We start from the raw sequence: 21,279 nt of genomic DNA on the forward strand, positions 1-21,279 counted from the left end.
TTTGATTGGGGGACAGTGTAGAGGGAGCTTTACTCTGTATCTACCCCGTGCTGTACCTGTCCTGAGTGTTTGATGGGGGGACAGTGTAGAGGGGGCTTTACTCTGTATCTAACCCCGTGCTGTACCTGTCCTGGGAGTGTTTGATGGGGGGACAGTGTAGAGGGGCTTTACTCTGTATCTAACCCCGTGCTGTACCTGTCCTGGGAGTGTTTGATGGGGGACAGTGTAGAGGGAGCTTTACTCTGTATCTAACCCCGTGCTGTACCTGTCCTGGGAGTGTTTGATGGGGGACAGTGTAGAGGGAGCTTTACTCTGTATCTAACCCCGTGCTGTACCTGTCCTGGGAGTGTTTGATGGGGGACAGTGTAGGGGGAGCTTTACTCTGTATCTAACCCTGTGCTGTACCTGTCCTGGGAGTGTTTGATGGGGGACAGTGTAGAGGGAGCTTTACTCTGTATCTAACCCCGTGCTGTCCCTGTCCTGGGGTGTTTGATGGGGGGACAGTGTAGACGGAGCTTTACTCTGTATCTAACCCTGTGCTGTCCCTGTCCTGGGGTGTTTGATGGGGGGACAGTGTAGAGGGAGCTTTACTCTGTATCTAACCCCGTGCTGTACCTGTCCTGGGAGTGTTTGATGGGGGGACAGTGTATAGGGAGCTTTACTCTGTATCTAACCCTGTGCTGTCCCTGTCCTGGGGTGTTTGATGGGGGACAGTGTAGAGGGAGCTTTACTCTGTATCTAACCCCGTGCTGTACCTGTCCTGGGAGTGTTTGATGGGGGGACAGTGTAGAGGGAGCTTTACTCTGTATCTAACCCCGTGCTGTCCCTGTCCTGGGGTGTTTGATGGGGGGACAGTGTAGAGGGAGCTTTACTCTGTATCTAACCCTGTGCTGTACCTGTCCCGGGAGTGTTTGATGGGGGGACAGTGTAGAAGGAGCTTTACTCTGTATCTAACCCCGTGCTGTCCCTGTCCTGGGGTGTTTGATGGGGGACAGTGTAGAGGGAGCTTTACTCTGTATCTAACCCCGTGCTGTACCTGTCCTGGGAGTGTTTGATGGGGGGACAGTGTAGAAGGAGCTTTACTCTGTATCTAACCCAGTGCTGTACCTGTCCTGGGAGTGTTTGATGGGGGGACAGTGTAGAGGGAGCTTTACTCTGTATCTAACCCCGTGCTGTACCTGTCCTGGGAGTGTTTGATGGGGGGACAGTGTAGAGGGAGCTTTACTCTGTATCTAACCCCGTGCTGTACCTGTCCTGGGAGTGTTTGATGGGGGGACAGTGTAGAGGGAGCTTTACTCTGTATCTAACCCCGTGCTGTAGTGGGGGTGTGGAGGGAATCTGTGATACAAGTTGAGGTCTATTGCGAGTGCTGTTCTGACTGGATATGTTGTGCGGGTTCCAGGAGATTGGTCACATTTCCATTGACATTACGGGCTCCTTGGAGGATCAGATGAATCACTTGAAGCAATATGAACAGAATATCATCAACTACAAATCAAACATCGACAAGCTGGAAGGTGACCACCAACTGATCCAAGAGGCCTTGATCTTTGATAACAAGCACACCAGCTACACCATGGAGGTAGGCACAGGGACCCCCGACAGGTCAGAGTTCAAAGGGCAAGGAAAATGGCGCCGGGGCAATGGCCACAGAAGTGCCTGGGTCATTGACTGATTCTGTCCTCCAGGAGAGCAGGTACCCAGCCTCGCCGCAGGGTGAGGCCATTCAGCCCCTCTCCCCCCCACAGCCTGTTACACAGGGACAGGAGGAGGCCATTCAGCCCCTCTCCCCCAGCCTGTTACACAGGAACAGGAGGAGGCCATTCAGCCCCTCCCCCCCCAGCCTGTTACACAGGAACAGGAGGAGGCCATTCAGCCCCTCTCCCCCAGCCTGTTACACAGGAACAGGAGGAGGCCATTCAGCCCCTCTCTCCCAGCCTGTTACACAGGAACAGGAGGAGGCCATTCAGCCCCCTCCCCCAGCCTGTTACACAGGGACAAGAGGAGGCCATTCAGCCCCTCTCCCCCAGCCTGTTACACAGGGACAAGAGGAGGCCATTCAGCCCCTCTCCCCCAGCCTGTCCTGCTATTGAATTGGATCACTGCTAATCTGTATCTAAACCACACCCCCGCCCCCCCACCCGCCACCCCCCAGATCCCCACAGCCTCGATGACTTTCTGTGGGGGGAGCTCCGGATTCCCACTCCCTTTTCTGTCTGAGGAAGCGCTTCCTGATATTCCCCCCCTCACCCCCGAATGGCTGGGCTCCCGTTCTGACATTCTGTACCCACGTCCCGGTCCCCACAGGAGGAAATAGGGTGGATAGAGAGGAACTCTCCACTATCCGGGATGCCGGTGGCTGATTCCGGGGTCAGTTCTGGGTTCGTATTGTGGGATTCGGGCTGGGAGTGTGGATGTTTCACTGGCTGATATTTCTCTCCCCCCCCCTCAGCATATCCGTGTGGGCTGGGAACAGCTCCTGACGACCATCGCTCGGACCATTAACGAGGTGGAGAACCAGATCCTGACCCGGGACGCCAAGGGAATCAGCCAGGAGCAACTCAACGAATCCGAGCTTCGTTCAACCACTTCGACAGGGTGAGGGGACGCGGGGGGGGGGTCGCCGGGAGGCGGGGGGGGGGGGGGGGCGGGGGAGTGCGAGGTGAGAGAGAGAGAGACGCGGGGAGAGAGGCAAGGGGGAGTGAAAAAGAGAGAGAGAGAGAGAGAGAGAGGGGAAGAGATGGGATGGGAGAGAAGGGAATGGGGGAGAGAGGGAAGGGAGGGGGTGACGGAGTGGGGGGAGACAGAGAGAGGAAAGAGGGGAGCAGGAAGGGAGGGAGAGGGGGAAGGGGGAGAGGGAAAGGGGGGAGGAGGAGGGGGAGAAAGAGAGAGAGAGGGGGAGAGGAGACAGGGAAGGAGGAGAGAGAGGGGGAGGGGGAAAGAGGGAATGAGAGGGAGAGAGACGGCAGGGGGCAGAGAGAAGGAGGGGGAGGGCGAGAGAGAGAGGGAGGAGACAGGGAAGGAGGAGAGAGAGAGAGAGGGAATGGGGGAAGAGAGTGTTGGAGGGAAGGGGAGTACAAAGAGAGAGAGAGGGGGTGAGGGAGGAGAGAGAGAGGGGGGGAAGCGGGGGAGGGAGAGGGGGTGAGGGAGGGAAAAAAGAGAAAGGGAGGCGCTTGTGATAGGAAATAAACTGAAGTGTTTCCATTTCTAAAGGTGCTGTTATTATCACACAGAATGAGACCATTCGGTCCGTCTGCTGGTGTTTCTGTCCCCACACGAGTCTCTTCCCACCCCCCCGCTCCATCTCCCCCCCGCATCTCCATTTCCTTCTATTTCTCTCTCCCTCGTGTTTATCCAGCTTCCCCCCTTAAACATATCGATACTATTCACCTCGAACACTCTCCCCGTGGGAGCGAGTCCCACATTCTCCCCCCACTCCCCCCGTGGGAGCGAGTCCCACATTCTCCCCTACTCCCCCCGTGGGAGCGAGTCCCACATTCTCCCCCCACTCCCCCCGTGGGAGCGAGTCCCACATTCTCCCCACTCCCCCGTGGGAGCGAGTCCCACATTCTCCCCCCACTCCCCCCGTGGGAGTGAGTCCCACATTCTCCCCCACTCCCCCCCGTGGGAGCGAGTCCCACATTCTCCCCCACTCCCCCCGTGGGAGTGAGTCCCACATTCTCCCCCACTCCCCCCGTGGGAGCGAGTCCCACATTCTCCCCCCACTCCCCCCGTGGGAGTGAGTCCCACACTCTCCCGCTCTCTGGGTAAAGATGTTTCTCCTGAATTCCGATTGGGTCTATCAGTCACTATCTGATGTTGACGGCCCCCTCGTTCTGGTCTCTGCCCCACACACGTGGGAACATCTTCTCTACATCGACCGTCCAAACCCCTCCATCATCTTAAAGACCTCAGTCGGGACTCCCCCTTTTCAGCTTTCTATTTTCCAGAGAAACCCCCGCCCGCCACCCGGGGCCCCTTCAATCTTTCCCAATCCATGGAACATAAAATTGATTCCCTTACTGTGAGCGTTATTGAACCAGGAGATTCTGTTGGATTGAGGGTGGGTACACAGGAAACCAGCTCCAAATGCTCAGGTGTCACGGTGGGTTGGCACTGCTGCCTCACAGCGCCAGGGACCCGGGTTCGATTCCCGGCTTGGGTCACTGTCTGTGTGGAGTCTGCACGTTCTCCCTGTGTCTGTGTGGGTTTCCTCCGGGTGCTCCGGTTTCCTCCCACAGTCTGAAAGATGTGCGGGTTAGGTGGATTGGCCATGCTAAATTGTCCCTTAGTGTCCAAAGATGTGTAGGTTAGATGGATTGGCCATGCTAAATTGTCCCTTAGTGTCCAAAGATGTGCAGGTTAGGTGGATTGGCCATGCTAAATTGTCCCTTAGTGTCCAAAGATGTGCGGGTTAGGTGGATTGGCCATGCTAAATTGCCCCTTAGTGTCCAAAGATGTGCAGGTTAGGGTGGATTGGCCATGCTAAATTGTCCCTTAGTGTCCCGGGATGCATAGGTTGGAGGGATTAGTGGGGTATATTGATGGGTTATGGGGATAGGGCCTGGGTGGGATTGTGGTTGGTGCTGGTTCGATGGGCCGAATGGCCTCTGCCTGCACCGGAGGGATTCTCTGATTCTTTCTCTGAGCTAATCTCCATTTCTCTCTGTCTTTTCCGCTCTCTCACTCCCGGACTGGTGAACTGTAGAAGAGGAACGGCAAGATGGAGCCTGATGATTTCCGAGCCTGCCTCATCTCCATGGGTTACGATCTGGTAAAACACCAAACCTGCCTGAGTGCCGCGCGGGCGCACACCCACCCTCCCTGCCGGCAGTGCCTGTCCCAATCACCCTGACGGGCACCGGGCTTCCGGCATTTCCGATCTCCCTGTCGTGCACCGAGCTGCTCGGGAAGGTGGCTGCCACGGCGTCCCTGGGGATTGGCCGTGGTGGAGGGTTCGAGGGGTGGGGGCACCGCCCTGAGCTTGCTGCCTTTGGAGATATTGGAAACGCTGGATAGTGCAAAACCAGCAAATTCTGCCCTTCCGTGGGGCATGGGGCGGCCATGTTGGCTGTGGTGGGCGGCCATGTTGGCTGTGGTGGGCGGCCATGTTGGCTGTGGTGGGCGGCCATGTTGGCTGTGGTGGGCGGCCATGTTGGCTGTGGGGGATCGTCATGTTGGCTGTGGGGGGGCAGCGGATATGTTAGCTGTGGGGGGAGGAGCACCATGTTGGCTGTCATAGGGGGCCATGTTGGTTGTGGAGGGGGATGTGGCCTTGTTGGCTGTGGAGGGGGTGACCATGTTGGCTGTGGAGTGGGATGGCAGTGTTGGATGTAGTGGGTGGCCATTTTGGCTATGGGGCAGCCATGTTGGCTGTGAGAGCATGGCCAGCAATGTTATATTTGGTGTTGAGTTCTCTGTGTTGGGTTTAGGGTTGAGTTCTCCGTGTTGGGTTTGGGGGTGAGTTCTCCGTGTTGGGTTTGGGGGTGAGTTCTCCGTGTTGGGTTTGGGGGTGAGTTCTCCGTGTTGGGTTTGGGTGTGAGTTCTCTGTGTTGGATTTGGTGTTGAGTTCTCTGTGTTGGGTTTGGGGGGTGAGTTCTCTGTGTTGGGTTTGGGGGGTGAGTTCTCTGTGTTGGGTTTGGGGGGTGAGTTCTCTGTGTTGGGTTTGGGGGGTGAGTTCTCTGTGTTGGGTTTGGGGGTGAGTTCTCTGTGTTGGGTTTGGGGGGTGAGTTCTCTGTGTTGGGTTTGGGGGGTGAGTTCTCTGTGTTGGGTTTGGGGTTGAGTTCTCCGTGTTGGGTTTGGGGGTGAGTTCTCTGTGTTGGGTTTTGGGGGGTGAGTTCTCTGTGTTGGGTTTGGGGGTGAGTTCTCTGTGTTGGGTTTGGGGGTGAGTTCTCTGTGTTGGGTTTGGGGGTGAGTTCTCTGTGTTGGGTTTCAGGGTGAGTTCTCTGTGTTGGGTTTCAGGGTGAGTTCTCTGTGTTGGGTTTCAGGGTGAGTTCTCTGTGTTGGGTTTGGGGGTGAGTTCTCTGTGTTGGGTTTGGGGGGTGAGTTCTCCGTGTTGGGTTTGGGGTTGAATTTGCCTTGTTGGGTTTGAGGGTGAGTTCTCCGTGTTGGTTTGGGGGTGGGTTTGCTGTGTTGGATTTCGCAGTGAGTTCTCCTTGGCTGGGACCTTTGGAATTGAATGTTCTCTGTTTCTCTTTCACTCACAGGGAGAGGTTGAGTTTGCAAGGATCATGACTCTCGTTGACCCCAATAACACTGGCGTTGTCACCTTCCAAGCCTTCATTGACTTCATGACACGTGAGACTGCCGAGACAGACACTGCAGAACAAGTCATGGCTTCCTTCAAAATCCTCGCATCAGACAAGGTCTCTGTCAAATTACTCAGTCCCCCAAAACAAATGGGTTCGAGTCTAACAGTGTCAGTGAAATCAGAGGAAGCTTTACTCTGTATCTAACCCCGTGCTGTACCTGTCCTGGGAGTGTTTGATGGGGGGACAGTGTAGAGGGAGCTTTACTCTGTATCTAACCCCGTGCTGTACCTGTCCTGGGAGTGTTTGATGGGGGGACAGTGTAGAGGAGCTTTACTCTGTATCTAACCCCGTGCTGTACCTGTCCTGGGAGTGTTTGATGGGGACAGTGTAGAGGGAGCTTTACTCTGTATCTAACCCCGTGCTGTACCTGTCCTGGGAGTGTTTGATGGGGGACAGTGTAGAGGGAGCTTTACTCTTTGCTAATGTGTTGTTTTGTGCCTGACAGAACTACATCACGGTTGAAGAGTTGCGTAGGGAGCTGCCTCCGGAGCAGGCCGAGTATTGTATCTCACGGATGACTACTTACACAGGCGCGGACGGCGTTCCGGGGGCTCTGGATTACATATCCTTCTCTAGTGCACTGTACGGAGAGAGTGACCTGTGAGCCTTCCTAGTCCCCTCAGCTAGATCGCCCCTCCCCACCTCACGTAACTCCCCCCCACCACCCCCCCCCCCCCCCCGCAACCTCCTCCTCCTCCCCCCTCAGCCTGTCTGTCCCGTCTACCGTCCTCCCTCACTGCCAGTGATAACCCCACCTCCCCTCTTCACCCCATTGTGCATAACCTTCCCCAAGAGTGTCCCCTGAGTGACGTTCCTCCCCGTGCCCAAGGCCCTGGGAAATGACTGATGTATCTGAGCCTGAGGGAGATTGGGGGGGGGGGGGTTGTTGGGTGTGGGGGATTGGGGGGGTGGTGTGGTGGCTTACCCTGGGGAGGGAGGGAGAGAGTCTGAACTTTGTTCTCACGACGGCCTTCACCCCTCACCCCTCCCTCCACCCATTGTTTTTTGGTGTCCACCGATGTCGCCATCCCCTCGTCCGGCCCCAGAATGTTCTGGAAGATGGTGGAGCACCTTAACCCCCCACTCCTGTCCTTGGGTTTCTCAACCCTGCTATTCCTCAAAGAATGGAGCATCTCTCATCGCCGCTGACCCCACTAATTCCCAGATGCCGAGATTCTCCAAGGAATGGGAATCCCTACACTCATTCTCCCTCTGTGTCTCTCTCTGTCTCCCTCTCTCTGTCTCTCCCTCTGCATCTCTTCCATCTCTCATTATCTCTCTCTGTCTCTCTCTCTCTCTCTGTCTCTCTCTCTCTGTCTCTGTCTCTCTCTCTCTGTTTCTCCCTCTCTCTGTCTATACATCTCTATCTCTCTCTCTCACTCCATCTCACGTTCCCACCATCCACACCACCCCGTCCTCTTGATGCTCCAGTGGGTGATGTGGACGTGATTCTGGCTCGTGGGTTGATGTCTGGCGATGGATGGTGTGAAGGCCAGGCTGCCTGGGGAGTGGGGGGCGGGTTGGGGGCACCGCAGGGGTGAACCCGAGCTCCCCAAATCTCCCCTCCATTTCATCCAGCTTCCAAATGCTACTCCCTCACAGCCCTCGAGCCCTCCTCCCCTCGCTCTCTGCCTCCCGCCCAGCCACACACACACACACACACACACACACACACAAATCCTTACAAAGGGTGCCTCACCTCAATCCCACGCCAAGGGGACAAGTAACCAGCGCAACCAAGCGGGAAGGAGCGAGGATGTAATTGGAAATGTCCTTTATATGTGGAGAAAATAAAACTATCCTTCAAATGGTGTTTGAGTTATCTTTTCAACAAATATTCTCTGGAGTTGGGACGTCTTGTTGAAGTTGTACAAGACATTGGTAAGGCCACATTTGGAATGCTGTGTACAGTTCTGGTCACCCTATTATAGAAAGGATATTATTAAACTAGAAAGAGCGCAGTAAAGATTTACTAGGATGCTACCGGGATTTGATGGATTGAGTTATAAGGAGAGACTGGATAGACTGGGACTCTTTTCTCTGGAGTGTAGGAGACTGAGGGGTGATCTTATAGAGGTTTATAAAATAATGAGGGACACAGATCAGCGAGATAGTCAATATCTCTTCCCAAAGGTAGGGGAGTCTAAAACTAGAGGGTATAGGTTTAAAGTGAGAGGGGAGAGATACAAAAGGATCCAGAGGGGCAATTTTTTCACACAGAGGGTGGTGACTGACTGGAACGAGCTGCCAGAGGTAGTAGTAGAGGCGGGTACAATTTTGTCTTTTAAAAAGCATTTAGACAGTTACATGGGTACGATGGGTATAGGGGGATATGGGCCAAACGCGGGCAATTGGGATTAGCTACGCTTCCCGCTGCCTCGGGGAAAAGCAGCCAGCACAATTAAGGACCCCACGCACCCCAGACATTCTCTCTTCCACCTTCTTCCGTCGGGAGAAAGATATGACAGAATGATGTGATAGTCACCTGACCAGTTGACAGACGACAAATAAGAACCTTTTGGGAATAGTGGAGAGCTTGGAGTGGCCCAGGGCGAGGCCTCAGGTTTGGAGCAATGAAGTTTCTTTATTAAACCCTTTCTTTGATTTATAAGTTGGTGTAAGTTTTGTTATATTTGTATTGTCTGCATTTGTAGATTCTCTTCTGAAGAAACACAGAAACTGAAAAATTTTTTATTAATAAGTGGCAATAAGACCATAAGACACAGGAGCAGAATGAGGCCACTCGGCCCATCGAGTCTGCTCTGCCATTCAATCATGGCTGGTATTTTTCTCATCCCCATTCTCCTGCCTTTTCCCCATAACCCCTGATCCCCTTATTAATCAAGAACCTATCTATCTCTGTCTTAAAGACACTCAATGACCCGGCCTCCACAGCCTTCTGCGGCAAAGAGTTCCACAGATTCCCCACTCTCTGGCTGAAGAAATTCCTTCTCATCTCTGTTTTAAAGGATCGCCCCTTCAGCCTGAGGTTGTGCCCTCTGGTTCTAGTTTTTCCTACTAGTGGAAACATCCTCTCCACGTCCACTCTATCCAGGCCTCGCAGTATCCTGTAAGTTTCAATAAGATCCCCCCTCATCCTTCTAAACTCCAACAAGTACAGACCCAGAGTCCTCAACCGTTCCTCATACGACAAGCTCTTCATTCCAGGGATCATTCTTGTGAGTATCCTCTGGACCCTTTCCAAGGCCGGCACATCCTTCCTTAGATACAGGGCCAAAACTGCTCACAGTACTCCAAATGGGGTCTGACCAGAGCCTGATACAGCCTCAGAAGTACATCCCTGCTCTTGTATTCTAGCCCTCTCGATATGAAAGCTAACATTGCATTTACCTTCCTAACTGCCGACTGAACCTGCACGGTAACCTTTGGGAGAAGTAGTTTCTCCTCCAACTCTGTTTTAAATTTGCTGCCCCTTATCCTAAGACGATGATCTCACATCCTAGAATGTCCCACAAGAGGAAGCATACTATAGTTAAGAAAGCCCCACCAACGCCTCTACTTTCTCAGAAGACTAAGGAAATTTGGCATGTCAGCTACGACTCTCACCAACTTTTACAGATGCCCCATAGAAAGCATCCTTTCTGGTTGTATCACAGCTTGGTCTGGGCTCCTGCTCTGCCCAAGACCACAAGGAACTACAAAAGGTCGTGAATGTAGCCCAATCCATCACACAAACCAGCCTCCCATCCATTGACTCTGTCTACACTTCCCACTGCCTCGGGGAAAAGCAGCCGGGATAATTAAGGACCCCACACACCCCGGACATTCTCTCTTCCACCTTCTTCCGTTGGGAAAAAGATACAAAAGTCTGAGGCCACGTACCGACCGACTCAAGAACAGCTTCTTCCCTGCTGCTGTCAGACTTTTGAATGGACCCACTTCGCATTAAGTTGATCGTTCTCTACACCCGCGCTGTGACTGTAACACTACATTCTGCACTCTCTCCTTTCCTTCTCTATGAATGGTATGCTTTGTCTGTATAGCGCGCAAGAAACAATACTTTTCACTGTATGTTAATACACGTAACAATAATAAATCAAATCAAACATCCACAAACACTCACTCCCTCCACCACTGACACACAGTGACAGCCGTGTGTACCATCTACAAGATTCACTGCAGCGACTCACCAAGGCTCCTTCCACAGCACCTTCCAAACCCACCACCTCTACCATCTAGAAGGACAAGGGGCAGCAGACACATGGGGAACGACCACCCCCTGCAAGTTCCCCCTCCGAGTCACTCACCATTCCCGACTTGGGAAATATATCGGCCGTTCCTTCACTGTGGCTGGGGTCAAAATCCTGGAACTCCCTCCCTAACAGCACTGTGGGTGTACCTACACCACACGGGGACTGACTGATGTCCAATCACAATCCTGGAACTCCCTCCCTGACAGCACTGGGGATCAACCCACAACACGTGGACTGCATCGATTCAAGAAGGCAGCTCACCCCCACCTTCTCAAGGGGCAACTAGGGATGGGCAATAAATGCTGGGCCAGCCAGCGATGCCCATGTCCCACAAACTAATAAAACAAAAGTCGAAACCAATACTTTTCACCGTATCCAATCCAAGTGACGATAATAAATGGAATTCTAATCAAAAATCAAATTCGATCTCATATTCAATTAGATTAAATAATGAATAAATCAATTAAATAATAAATTAAATTAAACAATCAACTTGGGAGCAGCACAGTGGGTTAGCACTGCTGCTTCACAGCGCCAGGGACCTGGGTTCGATTCCTGGCTTGGGTCACTGTCTGTGTGGAGTCTGCATGTTCTCCCCGTGTCTGCATGGGTTTCCTCCGGGTGCCCTGGCTTCCTCCCACAGTCCAAAGATGTGCAGGTTAGATGGATTGGCGGTGCTAAATTGTCCCTTAGGGCCCATTTTGAGGCGTGAACAGTCGGGTGTGAGGCCATTAACGCTATCCGCGCCTGCGCAGATGGCCAGTTTACCAAGACCAGGGAATGGCTGCGTTCTGATTCGCGCCTGAAATGGGCGCAACGGCGATTTAAGTGCATTTGCATGCATTTAAATTGAATTAATGAACTGCCCGTCCAACTCTAACAGCACTTCCCCTTTCACCACTGCGTTCGCCAATCCGGAACCGCGCCGAAATGAACCTGCTGAATAAAAGTCTGAATCAGGCGCTCCAGCTGCTGAAGAGGTGAGTTCAGAATTTCCGATGGCTCTCTGACTCAAATCAGTTGTGAGGGTGAGGAGGGAGGGAGGTGGGTCAGATCATTCTCTGGTGGGGATATGGTGGGGTGGGAGTTGTTGGGCGGGGGGGGGCGCTTCTGCTGCCACTCTGCAGGTGATCAACAGGGGTGGGGGTAAGGGGATCGGTCTGGGTAGTGAGACTGGGGGGGTGGATAAGGGGGACAGTGATGTGTGTGGGTAGTTGGGGTGGGGGGGGGGGCAGTGACTGTCTCCATGGTGACCGCTCTGCCCTCTGACCGCCCGTCTCTCCATCCCGCCACCCCCCCCCCCCCCAATCTGGTCTGATTTCTCTATTTTATATTACATTATCGTCACTCTATTGTGTTATTGTTATCCGATATTTTATTATATTATATTATTGTATTGTATTATGTTATATTATCACATCATCACTATTATATTATTGTTATCTAATATTATATTGTATTATATTATTATGTTGTATTATATAATATTATCATATTATTACAGTATTGTATTATATTGTAATTATATTATTATCATTACATTTTGAGATTTTTGCTGTGTTATCCAACTCTATTTTCCGTTCGCTCCGAGCCCCCACCCTGGGTGTTTTTCCAGCTGGATTTTATTGTTATATTATTAAATTTTAATTATATTATTATATTTTCTGATATTATTCCTGCAATAAATGACTATTTTCCGTTCTCTCTGCTCCCTCCCCGCCCCGGGCGGGTTTTTCCCGCGGGATTTTCCCGTCCCGCCGCCACCGGCGACTCTCTCCCCACTCTCCAGGGGCGGAGCCCCCCCATTGGCTGGGCCGGATGATTGGCTGGTGCAAGGCAGGGCCAGGCTGCTGATTGGTTAGTCCGGTTACCTGGCCACTGATTGGCTGTCCCGGACCAGTCCGGGCCGCTGACTGGCTAAACCGGGGACATGGCCGGCTGCTGGTTGGCTGTTCTGAGAGCAGGCCGCTGATTGGTTGACCTTTGATTGGGGCCCAGGCGCTGATTGGCTAGTACGGGGACAAAGGCCTGACCGCTGATTGGTTGTCCCGCGAGCGGGTCAGTGATTGGCTGACATGGGCAACATCAGGTTGCTGATTGGCTGCCCCGAACCTACGACCTTGATTGGCTCAGCCGGGACACGGCTCCGGCCACTGATTGGCTGTCCTGGCCCCGATCCGCTGATTGGCTGTCCCAGGATTGGGGTCAGTGATTCGCTGCCCCGTGCTCAGGTCCGAGCTGCTGATTGGCTGTCCCGGGAGTCACTCGCGCGCGGGCCCCGCCCCCTGCTGGAAGGGGCGGGGCTTCCTCTCAGACCGGAAGTGGGAAGCTGGAGCTGAGGATTGGCCTCAGGTTTGGGCCTGTGGACCCCCAGAGGGGGCACGTGACCTGAGCTTCGACCAGTTGACCTCAGGTTTGGGCCACTTGACCTCAGTGTGGGTCAGATGACCTCAGTGTGGGTCAGTTGACCCCAGACTTTGCCCAGTTGACCCCAGGGTTGGTCCATTTGACCCCAGACTTCATCCAGTTGACCCCAGGGCTTGTCTAGTTGACCCCAGAGTTGGTCCAGTTGACCCCAGAGTTGGTCCAGTTGACCCCAGGGTTGGTCCAGTTGGCCTCAGCGGGGCAGGGGTGGGGGTGTTAGTTTATCTCACGTAGTCACAGTTGACCTGAGGAGGGGCCAGTTGACCTTGATTGGTTTCAGTTGACCTAAAGTGGGGTCAGTTGACCCCCTGAGTGAATCCTGCTGGTCCCGGGGGGGTGGGGGAAGCTCTGACGAGGATGGGGGTGCTGGAACGTTTTGAGCTTGCCCTCTGCGTCCCCCTGTGCATGACCTCCGTCATGACCCTGTCGGTCTCCCTGGAGATGGTTTACATCATCGTGTCCGACCCCCGCTTGGCACCAGCCCCCAGGGTGGGCAGCGGGGTGCCAGGTCTGGCCACCGAGCCCAGGGGTCCAGAGGGGACCCTGGCAGCCACCCCGGGGCTGGCGCTGGGAGCCTGGCGTCTCATCCACCTCACGTTTCTGGCCTTCCTCTTGGGTAACGTCGTCGGCAACCTCTGTCTCTTCATCAGAAGGGACCCCAGCATCCGAGGAGTGTTCCTGTCCGGCCGTTCGCTGGGGCAGGGATGGGGGTATGTAGCTGGCATCTCCGGGTGGTAAAGGTCGGTTGGCATCGATCGGGATGTGGATCGGAGACAGGGAAAGGATTGAAGTAAAGTGGCAACGACTCAATCCCACTTCACCTCAATCCTTGAAGGGGGATTGGGATTGTGTACAGTGGGAGTGAACGGGAAGGGGATTGGGATTGTGTACAGTGGGAGTGAACGGGAAGGGGGATTGGGATTGTGTACAGTGGGAGTGAACGGGAAGGGGGATTGGGATTGTGTACAGTGGGAGTGAACGGGAAGGGGATTGGGATTGTGTACAGTGGGAGTGAACGGGAAGTGGGATTGGGATTGTGTACAGTGGGAGTGAACGGGAAGGGGATTGGGATTGTGTACAGTGGGAGTGAACGGGAAGGGGGATTGGGATTGTGTACAGTGGGAATGAACAGGAAGGGGATTGGGATTGTGTACAGTGGGAGTGAAGGGGAAGGGGGATTGGGATTGTGTACAGTGGGAGTGAAGGGGAAGGGGGATTGGGATTGTGTACAGTGGGAGTGAACGGGAAGGGGATTGGGATTGTGTACAGTGGGAGTGAACGGGAAGGGGATTGGGATTGTGTACGGTGGGAGTGAACGGGAAGGGGATTGGGATTGTGTACGGTGGGAGTGAACGGGAAGGGGATTGGGATTGTGTACAGTGGGAGTGAAGGGGAAGGGGATTGGGATTGTGTACAGTGGGAGTGAACGGGAAGGGGATTGGGATTGTGTACAGTGGGAGTGAAGGGGAAGGGGATTGGGATTGTGTACAGTGGGAGTGAAGGGGAAGGGGGATTGGGATTGTGTACGGTGGGAGTGAACGGGAAGGGGATTGGGATTGTGTACAGTGGGAGTGAAGGGGAAGGGGATTGGGATTGTGTACAGTGGGAGTGAACGGGAAGGGGGATTGGGATTGTGTACAGTGGGAGTGAACGGGAAGGGGGATTGGGATTGTGTACAGTGGGAGTGAACGGGAAGGGGATTGGGATTGTGTACAGTGGGAGTGAACGGGAAGGGGGATTGGGATTGTGTACAGTGGGAATGAACAGGAAGGGGATTGGGATTGTGTACAGTGGGAGTGAACGGGAAGGGGATTGGGATTGTGTACGGTGGGAGTGAACGGGAAGGGGATTGGGATTGTGTACAGTGGGAGTGAACGGGAAGGGGATTGGGATTGTGTACAGTGGGAATGAACAGGAAGGGGATTGGGATTGTGTACAGTGGGAGTGAACGGGAAGGGGATTGGGATTGTGTACAGTGGGAGTGAACGGGAAGGGGATTGGGATTGTGTACAGTGGGAGTGAACGGGAAGGGGGATTGGGATTGTGTACAGTGGGAGTGAACGGGAAGGGGATTGGGATTGTGTACAGTGGGAGTGAACGGGAAGGGGATTGGGATTGTGTACAGTGGGAGTGAACGGGAAGGGGGATTGGGATTGTGTACAGTGGGAATGAACAGGAAGGGGATTGGGATTGTGTACAGTGGGAGTGAACGGGAAGGGGATTGGGATTGTGTACGGTGGGAGTGAACGGGAAGGGGATTGGGATTGTGTACAGTGGGAGTGAAGGGGAAGGGGATTGGGATTGTGTACAGTGGGAGTGAACGGGAAGGGGATTGGGATTGTGTACAGTGGGAGTGAAGGGGAAGGGGATTGGGATTGTGTACAGTGGGAGTGAAGGGGAAGGGGATTGGGATTGTGTACAGTGGGAGTGAACGGGAAGGGGGATTGGGATTGTGTACAGTGGGAGTGAACGGGAAGGGGGATTGGGATTGTGTACAGTGGGAGTGAACGGGAAGGGGATTGGGATTGTGTACAGTGGGAGTGAACGGGAAGGGGATTGGGATTGTGTACAGTGGGAGTGAAGGGGAAGGGGATTGGGATTGTGTACAGTGGGAGTGAACGGGAAGGGGATTGGGATTGTGTACAGTGGGAGTGAAGGGGAAGGGGATTGGGATTGTGTACAGTGGGAGTGAACGGGAAGGGGGATTGGGATTGTGTACAGTGGGAGTGAACGGGAAGGGGGATTGGGATTGTGTACAGTGGGAGTGAACGGGAAGGGGATTGGGATTGTGTACAGTGGGAGTGAACGGGAAGGGGGATTGGGATTGTGTACAGTGGGAATGAACAGGAAGGGGATTGGGATTGTGTACAGTGGGAGTGAACGGGAAGGGGATTGGGATTGTGTACGGTGGGAGTGAACGGGAAGGGGATTGGGATTGTGTACAGTGGGAGTGAAGGGGAAGGGGATTGGGATTGTGTACAGTGGGAGTGAACGGGAAGGGGATTGGGATTGTGTACAGTGGGAGTGAAGGGGAAGGGGATTGGGATTGTGTACAGTGGGAGTGAAGGGGAAGGGGATTGGGATTGTGTACGGTGGGAGTGAACGGGAAGGGGATTGGGATTGTGTACAGTGGGAGTGAAGGGGAAGGGGATTGGGATTGTGTACAGTGGGAGTGAACGGGAAGGGGGATTGGGATTGTGTACAGTGGGAGTGAACGGGAAGGGGGATTGGGATTGTGTACAGTGGGAGTGAACGGGAAGGGGATTGGGATTGTGTACAGTGGGAGTGAACGGGAAGGGGGATTGGGATTGTGTACAGTGGGAATGAACAGGAAGGGGATTGGGATTGTGTACAGTGGGAGTGAACGGGAAGGGGATTGGGATTGTGTACGGTGGGAGTGAACGGGAAGGGGATTGGGATTGTGTACAGTGGGAGTGAACGGGAAGGGGATTGGGATTGTGTACAGTGGGAATGAACAGGAAGGGGATTGGGATTGTGTACAGTGGGAGTGAACGGGAAGGGGATTGGGATTGTGTACAGTGGGAGTGAACGGGAAGGGGATTGGGATTGTGTACAGTGGGAGTGAACGGGAAGGGGGATTGGGATTGTGTACAGTGGGAGTGAACGGGAAGGGGATTGGGATTGTGTACAGTGGGAGTGAACGGGAAGGGGATTGGGATTGTGTACAGTGGGAGTGAACGGGAAGGGGGATTGGGATTGTGTACAGTGGGAATGAACAGGAAGGGGATTGGGATTGTGTACAGTGGGAGTGAACGGGAAGGGGATTGGGATTGTGTACGGTGGGAGTGAACGGGAAGGGGATTGGGATTGTGTACAGTGGGAGTGAAGGGGAAGGGGATTGGGATTGTGTACAGTGGGAGTGAACGGGAAGGGGATTGGGATTGTGTACAGTGGGAGTGAAGGGGAAGGGGATTGGGATTGTGTACAGTGGGAGTGAAGGGGAAGGGGATTGGGATTGTGTACAGTGGGAGTGAACGGGAAGGGGGATTGGGATTGTGTACAGTGGGAGTGAACGGGAAGGGGGATTGGGATTGTGTACAGTGGGAGTGAACGGGAAGGGGATTGGGATTGTGTACAGTGGGAGTGAACGGGAAGGGGATTGGGATTGTGTACAGTGGGAGTGAAGGGGAAGGGGATTGGGATTGTGTACAGTGGGAGTGAACGGGAAGGGGATTGGGATTGTGTACAGTGGGAGTGAAGGGGAAGGGGATTGGGATTGTGTACAGTGGGAGTGAACGGGAAGGGGGATTGGGATTGTGTACAGTGGGAGTGAACGGGAAGGGGGATTGGGATTGTGTACAGTGGGAGTGAACGGGAAGGGGATTGGGATTGTGTACAGTGGGAGTGAACGGGAAGGGGATTGGGATTGTGTACAGTGGGAGTGAAGGGGAAGGGATTGGGATTGTGTACAGTGGGAGTGAACGGGAAGGGGGATTGGGATTGTGTACAGTGGGAGTGAACGGGAAAGGGGATTGGGATTGTGTACAGTGGGAGTGAAGGGGAAGGGGATTGGGATTGTGTACAGTGGGAGTGAACGGGAAGGGGATTGGGATTGTGTACAGTGGGAGTGAACGGGAAGGGGGATTGGGATTGTGTACAGTGGGAGTGAAGGGGAAGGGGATTGGGATTGTGTACAGTGGGAGTGAAGGGGAAGGGGATTGGGATTGTGTACGGTGGGAGTGAAGGGGAAGGGGATTGGGATTGTGTACAGTGGGAGTGAACGGGAAGGGGATTGGGATTGTGTACAGTGGGAGTGAACGGGAAGGGGATTGGGATTGTGTACAGTGGGAGTGAAGGGGAAGGGGATTGGGATTGTGTACAGTGGGAGTGAACGGGAAGGGGATTGGGATTGTGTACAGTGGGAGTGAACGGGAAGGGGGATTGGGATTGTGTACAGTGGGAGTGAACGGGAAGGGGATTGGGATTGTGTACAGTGGGAGTGAACGGGAAGGGGATTGGGATTGTGTACAGTGGGAGTGAACGGGAAGGGGGATTGGGATTGTGTACAGTGGGAGTGAAGGGGAAGGGGATTGGGATTGTGTACAGTGGGACTGAAGGGGAAGGGGATTGGGATTGTGTACAGTGGGAGTGAACGGGAAGGGGGATTGGGATTGTGTACAGTGGGAGTGAACGGGAAGGGGATTGGGATTGTGTACAGTGGGAGTGAACGGGAAGGGGGATTGGGATTGTGTACAGGTGGGAGTGAACGGGAAGGGGATTGGGATTGTGTACAGTGGAGTGAACGGGAAGGGGATTGGGATTGTGTACAGTGGGAGTGAACGGGAAGGGGATTGGGATTGTGTACAGTGGGAGTGAACGGGAAGGGGATTGGGATTGTGTACAGTGGGAGTGAACGGGAAGGGGATTGGGATTGTGTACAGTGGGAGTGAAGGGGAAGGGGATTGGGATTGTGTACAGTGGGAGTGGACGGGAAGGGGATTGGGATTGTGTACAGTGGGAGTGAACGGGAAGGGGGATTGGGATTGTGTACAGTGGGAGTGAAGGGGAAGGGGATTGGGATTGTGTACAGTGGGAGTGAAGGGGAAGGGGATTGGGATTGTGTACAGTGGGAGTGAACGGGAAGGTGGGATTGGGATTGTGTACGGTGGGAGTGAACGGGAAGGGGATTGGGATTGTGTACAGTGGGAGTGAACGGGAAGGGGATTGGGATTGTGTACAGTGGGAGTGAACGGGAAGGGGATTGGGATTGTGTACAGTGGGAGTGAACGGGAAGGGGATTGGGATTGGGATTGTGTACAGTGGGAGTGAACGGGAAGGGGATTGGGATTGGGATTGTGTACAGTGGGAGTGAACGGGAAGGGGATTGGGATTGTGTACAGTGGGAGTGAACGGGAAGGGGATTGGGATTGTGTACAGTGGGAGTGAACGGGAAGGGGATTGGGATTGTGTACAGTGGGAGTGAACGGGAAGGGGATTGGGATTGTGTACAGTGGGAGTGAACGGGAAGGGGATTGGGATTGTGTACAGTGGGAGTGAACGGGAAGGGGATTGGGATTGTGTACAGTGGGAGTGAAGGGGAAGGGGATTGGGATTGTGTACAGTGGGAGTGGACGGGAAGGGGATTGGGATTGTGTGGAGTGAACGGGAAGGGGGATTGGGATTGTGTACAGTGGGAGTGAAGGGGAAGGGGATTGGGATTGTGTACAGTGGGACTGAAGGGGAAGGGGATTGGGATTGTGTACAGTGGGAGTGAACGGGAAGGGGGATTGGGATTGTGGGAGTGAACGGGAAGGGGATTGGGATTGTGTACAGTGGGAGTGAACGGGAATGGGATTGGGATTGTGTACAGTGGGAGTGAACGGGAAGGGGGAGTTGGGATTGTGGGAGTGAACGGGAAGGGGATTGGGATTGTGTGCAGTGGGAGTGAACGGGAATGGGATTGGGATTGTGTACAGTGGGAGTGAACGGGAAGGGGATTGGGATTGTGTACGGTGGGAGTGAACGGGAAGGGGATTGGGATTGTGTACAATGGGATTGAACGGGAAGGGGATTGGGATTGGGATTGGGATTGTGTACAGTGGGAGTGAACGGGAAGGGGGATTGGGATTGTGAACAGTGGGAGTGAACGGGAAGGGGATTGGGATTGTGTACAGTGGGAGTGAACGGGAAGGGGGATTGGGATTGTGTACAGTGGGAGTGAACGGGAAGGGGATTGGGATTGTGTACAGTGGGAGTGAACGGGAAGGGGGATTGGGATTGTGTACAGTGGGACTGAAGGGGAAGGGGATTGGGATTGTGTACAGTGGGAGTGAACGGGAAGGGGGATTGGGATTGTGGGAGTGAACGGGAAGGGGGATTGGGATTGTGGGAGTGAACGGGAAGGGGGATTGGGATTGTGGGAGTGAACGGGAAGGGGATTGGGATTGTGTACAGTGGGAGTGAACGGGAATGGGATTGGGATTGTGGGAGTGAACGGGAAGGGGGAGTTGGGATTGTGGGAGTGAACGGGAAGGGGATTGGGATTGTGTGCAGTGGGAGTGAACGGGAATGGGATTGGGATTGTGTACAGTGGGAGTGAACGGGAAGGGGATTGGGATTGTGTACGGTGGGAGTGAACGGGAAGGGGATTGGGATTGTGTACAATGGGATTGAACGGGAAGGGGATTGGGATTGGGATTGTGTACAGTGGGAGTGAACGGGAAGGGGGATTGGGATTGTGTACAGTGGGAGTGAACGGGAAGGGGATTGGGATTGTGTACAGTGGGAGTGAACGGGAAGGGGATTGGGATTGTGTACGGTGGGAGTGAACGGGAAGGGGATTGGGATTGTGTACGGTGGGAGTGAACGGGAAGGGGATTGGGATTGTGTACAGTGGGAGTGAACGGGAAGGGGATTGGGATTGTGTACGGTGGGAGTGAACGGGAAGGGGATTGGGATTGTGTACAGTGGGAGTGAACGGGAAGGGGATTGGGATTGTGTACGGTGGGAGTGAACGGGAAGGGGGATTGGGATTGTGTACAGTGGGAGTGAACGGGAAGGGGGATTGGGATTGTGTACAGTGGGAGTGAACGGGAAAGGGGATTGAACCCGGAGGTGGGGATGTATTGTGTAACGGGGGGAATGGGGGGGCTGACTCTGGGTGGTGTGTGTGATTGAGTGTGTCTCTCTTGTACAGATATTGCTATGCGTGTGAATCTCACACCCCCCAGCGCTGCTCTCATTGCTACGACTGTAAAGTCTGTGTCCTACGCCGCGACCATCACTGTGTCTTCTTTGGGCAGTGTGTGGGTCACGCTAACTACCGATATTTCCTGTGCTGTATCGCCCACATATGGACGGGGCTCCTGTACGCCATTGTTCTCAATACGGAGATCTTCATCGAGTTCCTGCAGGAGGGAGTCTCTCTGCACAGTGTCTTCCTGCTGATCATGCCCTGGGCCATGCTGATTACAGGTAAGGACTGTTCCTGCACCGGGGAATGAGCCCTGACTGTCTCTGTCCTCTTCCCAACCCCCTTCTCCCCCCAAAAATACCACACTTCCAACATCCCGAATGCAGAGTGTGGGGGATAGGGAGACCGGGACTGTGCGCAGTAACTCCGAGTGTGGGATACGGAGACCGGGACTGTGCGCAGTAACTCCGAGTGTGGGGGATACGGAGACCGGGACTGTGCGCAGTAACTCCGAGTGTGGGGATACGGAGACCGGGACTGTGCGCAGTAACTCCGAGTGTGGGGATACGGAGACCGGGACTGTGCGCAGTAACTCCGAGTGTGGGGATACGGAGACCGGGACTGTGCGCAGTAACTCGCGAGTGTGGGATAGGGGAGACCGGGACTGTGTGCAGTA

The 21,279-nt window shown here is 54.1% G+C and overlaps 1 protein-coding gene and 1 pseudogene across 2 annotated transcripts; both read left to right on the forward strand.

Annotated features, from left to right (window-relative positions):
* Positions 1-1,402: 1,402 nt before the first annotated feature.
* On the forward strand, positions 1,403-6,968 carry LOC145340775 (alpha-actinin-3-like; annotated as a pseudogene). Its single transcript, XR_013886288.1, has 5 exons — positions 1,403-1,582; positions 2,453-2,598; positions 4,709-4,774; positions 6,207-6,365; positions 6,757-6,968. The product of XR_013886288.1 is annotated as an alpha-actinin-3-like (transcript).
* A 5,874-nt stretch (positions 6,969-12,842) lies between these two features.
* On the forward strand, positions 12,843-20,884 carry zdhhc24 (zDHHC palmitoyltransferase 24; the record flags this gene model as incomplete). The annotated part of the gene is made up of 2 exons (XM_080185238.1): positions 12,843-13,659; positions 20,607-20,884. Coding segments are annotated over exons 1-2 (631 nt in total), but the record flags the coding sequence as incomplete, so codon positions are not given.
* Positions 20,885-21,279: the final 395 nt, after the last annotated feature.

Source organism: Carcharhinus amblyrhynchos, unplaced genomic scaffold (genome assembly GCF_965287045.1).
Source record: "Carcharhinus amblyrhynchos unplaced genomic scaffold, sCarAmb.v2.hapA chromosome_1412, whole genome shotgun sequence".
NCBI lineage: Eukaryota > Metazoa > Chordata > Chondrichthyes > Carcharhiniformes > Carcharhinidae > Carcharhinus > Carcharhinus amblyrhynchos.